Source organism: Micropterus dolomieu, linkage group LG02, assembly GCF_021292245.1.
Source record: "Micropterus dolomieu isolate WLL.071019.BEF.003 ecotype Adirondacks linkage group LG02, ASM2129224v1, whole genome shotgun sequence".
NCBI classification, from domain to species: domain Eukaryota; kingdom Metazoa; phylum Chordata; class Actinopteri; order Centrarchiformes; family Centrarchidae; genus Micropterus; species Micropterus dolomieu.
In genome coordinates this window covers 2,494,934-2,501,845 of record NC_060151.1, presented here as the reverse complement: position 1 = coordinate 2,501,845, position 6,912 = coordinate 2,494,934, and the positions used below count along the sequence as shown (strand labels likewise).

The following is a 6,912-nucleotide window of genomic DNA, read 5'->3' as shown; positions in this document are numbered from 1 at the left end:
GGGCCCCCCCCCCCCCCCCCCAATATTTCAATACGCTCAAAAAATATGCCCTACATTCTGTGCATAGCATAACGTAACTTCAGCCAGGACACGCATGAAAGACAACGTTAACATCCGCCATCAGTGTTTCATCATCATCTCTCTCTCTCATCCAATGGCAGCTGGGATTTTTGCTCCAGAGCCCTAAAATGGATTAAACGAGTTCTCCAACCTCACCCTGTCCCCTGTTTGCTTCATAGTGATTAGCATAGAGCAGAATTTTTATACTTGACATTTTTAATCCTCAAATCTTACAATGGCTATTTATTTCTAAATAGTATGCAATATATGGATATACACTCTCAGAGATCTTACGGGTACCCTTAACAACATACTGTAGTGAAGGCTGAGAAATCTTATTTTCCAAGTGTAACATTTTCTAGCAAGGGAAATCCTGAATTCCTACTTAAAAGTGTAAACTATATTGTCTCTCCCAGCACTCCTCCCATCGATTCAAATCACATAATGACTGCAATAACTGACTTGATCATATTTCCTTCACCTGGATTAATAAATCTTCCTTACACCGTTTACAAACTGCTCAAAATGCTGCTGCTAGGCTCCTAACATGTTCCAACAGATGGTCACACATTACTCCCATTTTAACCTCCTGTTAATTTTAGAATTCATTTAAAAATGTTGGTGCTCACTTATAGAGCCCTACATGGCCCCACAGTATGTCAAGCATAGGTGCACATGTGTGTCTTATGTCTGCTCCTCTTGTATATTTTATCTTTGTTTAATTTATTTGATTTTATTGCTTGGGCTGTGAAGCACTTGGTGTATAAATAGACTTTGCTTGCTTGGGGATGATATCAAGCTAAAAGGCAAAAGGTTAAATTCCAAGGTAAAGCACGACTTCTTGGTCAAGTGGAAAGCCTGTTTTGATTATTATCTGCAGTTATCAGATTCATGAGTCGAGTTAAAGTCATGTGGCTGGAGTCCACACCTCTGTCTACTTTGCTGCTCAAAATGGCCTGTTTTCTGACTTCAGGTAGTATGTTGGCTTGGAAGTAACCCATTCTTTAGGACAGGTTTCTTTCATCAAATACAGTATTTCATACAATCAGTCTAGTGAGCGTTTTAAAATCATTAAAGCAATCGAAAATGTCCCCTCTTTTTTATTTAACATATCTCAAATATGACTTCAAATATTACATTTTCCTCAAAAGTACAATTTAGTACTTATTCTTTTAACATTTTCTATTCAGCCATTGGTGAGCAAACGTTTAATGATCTCAAAGAAAAAGACAAAAATAACAATGAAAATCAGTAGTGAAGGTGAAACATATTAGTTTGGCCACATGGTGGCAACATATGGTTGGGTTCAGTTGTCATCATCATCATCAAAGACATCAGCTACAGTCCTGTGGATGGAGAGACAAACAGAGGTTACAGACTAGTTCATAGCTGTTTGAACAGGATTCCGTTCACTATCACTATGACTTACTTGTAGATTGAGCCAGTAACTTCATCAAGAAAACCTCCTGAAGTAAAAAGACAAAGCAAGCGTGAGCTGGAGCTCTTGTCAACAAACAGCAAGGTTAAAAATTTCTCATCAGAGGTAGAATTGTTGCCTTATGGTGTCATATAACACTCTACAGTAGAAATCTAAGCACAACCATTTGATTGAACTGATCAGGTCGTTCCTTTTGGGATTAGAAAATTAGCAATGACACTAGATTGTGATTAATTTACATTCACTACATAGCCAGACTGGGTCTACTCTTCTGCTGTATAGGAAAGAAAATTCTCCACTTTGGTTAACAAACATTTAAGATTTTGTATTATTCCCGGTCCTGTTGGATCATCTTTAGTTCTTCTGTCTAACTTTCAGCCATCCGTGCATTTCGGGAGAACCTGCTTTCCTAAGAACTTGGAATCAAGTCCCAAAAAGCTTGTTGTCGTATGACAGATTTCACCAGTTCAAATGAGCTACAGGAAACATTTGCATTTGTAATGTGGTATTATAAAAATAATTTTTTTCTCACTGGGACTGCTCTGCATTTACTCACCAGGCTGGCAAACAGTTTTGCAAATAGGACACACGTGGCAGAAACTGCACATCTGTGAACAAGACAGTAAGGAAAGAATACAGACAAGTCAAGTCACAAATGTCAAACAGTTCCATAGTATCACAAGAAGTCTAATCCGTTTGTCTGACCTGCTTCCTGCACAAAGTGGGTCAAACAGTGCCATACACTGCCATATGTTACTTCTTACAGCTACAAAAACATTTGCATATATGCTCATATGTTAGACCTACAAAAGCCAATTTCTGTCAAATATCAAATCAAATGTTGATCAAATGATCAAACGTAAGTATTGACAAAAAATAGTAAGTCAAAATTAAGTCAAAACTTTAATTTACTGTGTCAAACAAATGAGATTAGCTGATTCCAAAATTGACTTTCACATTTTAAAAAAGTCTACATTTTGACTTGTCAAGTTTGCCTTACTATCTTATAATCTTTACTTGCTATCATTATTATTTTTTGTCACTGCCTTTTCATACATCTTTAGCTTTCCTTAATTAATCTTTTGGTAAAAGGGCTTAGTAAAATGTGAACGATTAAGAAAGTATAAGATGCACCATAGGCAGCAAAAATGTCAGTGAAAGGCAGATGTTTAAATATTTAGGACATCAGTATCCAAAATTTGGATGACAATTGGAAACAGCAGGGAATGATGAAATATGATCTAGTTTTGTAAAGAAAGTAGTTTTCTCCAACTCTCCACTAACTTTATCCCTGTATAAGTGATCATAAAGTAGCCAAAATCTGACAGCTGTTCAAATCAGGTGATGTTTTCATGCTTTTATCTTGTATTGTTTTTGTATTATTGTCTTTACACTTGTTAAAGCACTTTGTAACTTGTTTTTGAAAAGTGCTCTACAAATAAGGATTATTATTATTATTATTATTATTCTAGCATATTTACTAACTATCATCCTAAATCTGTTTTACCCTGTTTTTCTAAAGTTCTTAAGAAACTAGTATACACAAGAATAAAGAAAACATGTGGATGAGAGCAACATACTGAACAGCACATGGTTTTTGGAAACAAATGTCATGAGAAATGGCTCTTTTGCAGCTTCACAAAAACTCTACAGCAATAGACAATAAATAAATATCTCTCTGCATATTTTTAAACGTCTCAGAGCATTTTGAATAAGTGACACTGTCAATCACTTATTGCAAAATTACAAAAAAATGGCTTTCATGATGTTGCTCCAAAATGACTGCTTGATTATATAAAGGAGAGAGAACATTGTATCATGGTATCTTGAGTAGAGTTTATTCATTGATTAATTATTCCTGTATTTTTTAACTTGTTATTAGAGCTTAATCTCAAAATCCAAAACACATTTTTGAGAATGATTAGCTTTGCTAAAAGATACATCTCCTCTGCTCCTGACTTTTAATGTGAACCACACCTATTCATGTGATGTACACCTAATTCGTGACTTGTCCAGCAGTCTTCTTCTGACAATCACTCATATTCCACTAATCACTCTAAGGACTTTCATCCTACCTTAATCAATTCATTGAAATACAGAGGGCAGTATGGACTGACCAGATGTCAAATGTCACATAATGTGTATTACTCACCTTGCAGTCATCACAGTGTTCAGACTTGTCTCCCTCTTCACAAGGACATTTGTCACAGCTGTCACAGTGCTGGAAGGAGACACATTTAGTTAAAAAGAAATCTAAGGAGCAGGTCATCAGAGGGGGCAGGGTTGGAAAGGATTACACATAACAGAACCTACAGAGTGGACACATGTAGAGTGCAGGGTTGCATCCATGTACTATTTCCATTTCAATACATAAATCAATCTTAGCTGTTTAATCTTTAGCACAGTAGGTTCACTACGATCACTACACATTGTGACCATTGCTCTCTCACAGAGCTTTGATGGCTGCAGGTTACACAGGATGTTTAAATCTTTCAAATGTATTTTCAGACATACCTCACAGAATTCACAATATGCGCACACAGAGCCCTTGTGATAATCATCGTCGTCGTCGTCATCATCGTCATCATCGTCATCATCTGCACATAATATTTATAAAAAATATATGACTTTCGAACTTAACTATTTGAACAAATCTAACACTCAACAATGCTACATCAAATGCATGTTATACAATTGATAAAAGGTAAAGTCAGAGTAATTTGCCTGCTAACTATAGCTCACTGTCATTTTGGTGTAACTTAAGATTTTGACAGACAAAATTATAAAGCCAGAATGTAAAATAAATAGATCTTCAGTACTTGTATGTATGTACATTTAAACATTATTATTTTAATTGGCTGTTTTGCTGTCTTGTCGGACTTCAGCAGTGTAGCCGACCATTTCGCTACACTGCCTAACTCTCACCACAAAAACAGCTTCTTCCCGTCTGCAGCTAGCCTCACTAACAAGGCCCAGGTCCCCCACTGTCACTCCCCCTTTCAAATAATGCAAATGTCTCTGCATGTGTAAATATTATTTCATATCATTCACAAACGTGGCACATTGCACATATTTGTTGTTAAATTTTAATCGCTGTTGTTCTATATTTTTATGTTTTGTCAATTTATACATTCGTATTCGTCCATGTACACAATATTCTCTTCCGTTGCAATATGTCTGCACAACACAAACCAGAGTAATGCACGTGTAAATATCTGCCACATTGTTCTTTCTCTGCAAATAGTTGTATTATTTTTTCTATTGTTATATAACTTGCATTTGTTTATTCCATATTTATATATTTCTACATTTATTTATGTCAGCTGTATATTTGTCTACATGTAGCACCTTATCACCAAAGCAAATTCCTCCTATGTGTAAAACACTACTTAGCAATGAAGCTCCTTCTGAACGTAACTTAGTTTCAGCTGCAGCGACAAGTACATTTGAGAATGGTTTGCCATTGAAACAAGAACCCCCAAATTTGTGAAAGTCTGCATGAACGTGGAAAATCCAGTGCTAAAGTGAAGTGAAAATACCACAGCAACTACAACAAATTCAGATTTTTTTGGACTGGACAAAATTGTGTTTTGTGCTTTGAATTGTTAGCTAACGAGGCTATTAAACCTGCTAAATTCAAGTGGCATTTGGAAACTAAACACAAGGAGTACATGGGGGAAACCTACTGTATGTTTTGAGAGAAAATACGATGAACTTAAGAAACATATGACAAATGGGAGCCACAGTTTTTTGCGCCTGGGGAAAATGCAAGGTCTACAGAGGTTTCATACACGGTTTAAAAGGTGAGAATTTAGTCAGACCAGCTGCGAAGGTTATGGCTAGAATATTGGTTGGAGGGAAAGCAAGAGATGAAATTAACAGGTTAATGCTGAGGTAGGAATTTTATTTCAGAAGCATTTTTGTTATGTTGAACTTCTTTTCCCATCCTAACAGCAATCAACACAGCAAATGCGCATGACACAAAAAATAATAAATCTCTCTAATAAGCATGGCCAATCATTTCAATGCGGGCCGAATGAAATCATTGGCTACCTACTTACTTGCGTGCACTCTGCCAGTGCACTCACTGTGCATGGATATATTTTGGGGGAATGACTTTGGAGGGAGGGCTGAAGGGAGGGGGGATTTTTTCAGCGGTATACTTTGAAAATGTAGCTGCCTCTTGTTTCTCCAGCATTGCCTACCCAAACTTTAAATGACACAGTACAGTGGAGAACAATATCTATGGCTGAAATTGTTAAAGATCAGCTGACATTTATTCCAAAGTTTTTCTCTCTCACTACAATTAGATGAGACAACTGATATTGGGTTTCAGGCAAATCTACTGTGTTTTGTAAGGTACAGTTATGCTCACGGAGGGCATGATGAATTTCTTTTCTGTTGTTCCCCAGTAACCAAGATATGTTAGCATTTGCTCAGATGGTGCAACTGCCTGACTGGAAAACAGAAGAGACTAGCAGTGCGTGCATGCCCAGTAGCACTATCTACCAGTGACTTGCAAAACTGGCATGCCTGGCTCATGTTTTCAGCACTTTCAGTGGAAAGAAAAGCCATCACTGTCTTCAATGTCCAGGACAATTTAAAGCTGTATGCCTCAAGATGGAATTGTGGTGTTCCCATCTTGATCGTCAAGAATTTAATTGTTTGCTGACGCTCACGGAGTTTCTCACTGCCAAAGGGGCAGCCAAGAGAAACTAGATGGCACCACAGTTGTAGCCTTCAAGAACCATCTGCAAGGCCTTCACTTACAATTGGGAAGATATTTCCCAGCTTTAAAGGTTCAGTGTGTAAGTTTTAGTGGCATCTAGTGGTGAGGGTTGCGAATTGTAACCAGCGACTCACAGTGCACTCAGGTGCTCATCGGATGGTTCCATTTCCTGAGTCTTGAAGTCGTTCTTCCGACTTCAGTGTGTGTTCATGTGCTCTTAAAGGTGCTGTAGAATGCTCATTTTCAGGATCATACTTGTATTTAGGGTTTCTACTTCAAACAATACATCAGGGTTTTTCCTGGCTCAGAATGGGCCTTTGGGGGGTGACTTTGCATGACAGTAAGCATGATCGGTATTCCAGTATACCTTATGATCGGAATATATGCATTGTCTTGTTATTTCTTACCATTTGAGGAACACCACTGTGGTAATGGTTTTATTAGGGCTAATGTTAGTGTATTCATTATATATAATATATTATATAATCATAGTGTAGGCTACAATATAGCTTATCACTTGTATTATATTAATTGCAGTTGGACAAAACGGCAGTTTAATTTCTGTGGGCTGTTTTCAGTCATTAAAGGTAAAGTGTGTAAGATTTAGTGCCATCTAGCAGTGAGGTTGTGAATTGTAACCAACTGTCTAGTCTACACCCCCCCCCCCCCCCCCCCCCCCCCCCCG

At 37.4% G+C, this 6,912-nt stretch overlaps 1 protein-coding gene across 1 annotated transcript in view; it reads right to left on the bottom strand.

Moving 5' to 3' along the window:
- Positions 1–1,230: 1,230 nt before the first annotated feature.
- Positions 1,231–6,912, bottom strand: part of LOC123963241 (secreted acidic protein 1A) — an 11,768-nt gene continuing 6,086 nt past the window's right edge. Inside the window, 5 exon segments of the mRNA XM_046039940.1 lie at positions 1,231–1,406; positions 1,490–1,526; positions 2,055–2,106; positions 3,651–3,719; positions 4,013–4,095. Of these exon segments, the coding sequence (XP_045895896.1) occupies positions 1,367–1,406; positions 1,490–1,526; positions 2,055–2,106; positions 3,651–3,719; positions 4,013–4,095 (281 nt within the window). The 3' untranslated portion in view covers positions 1,231–1,366.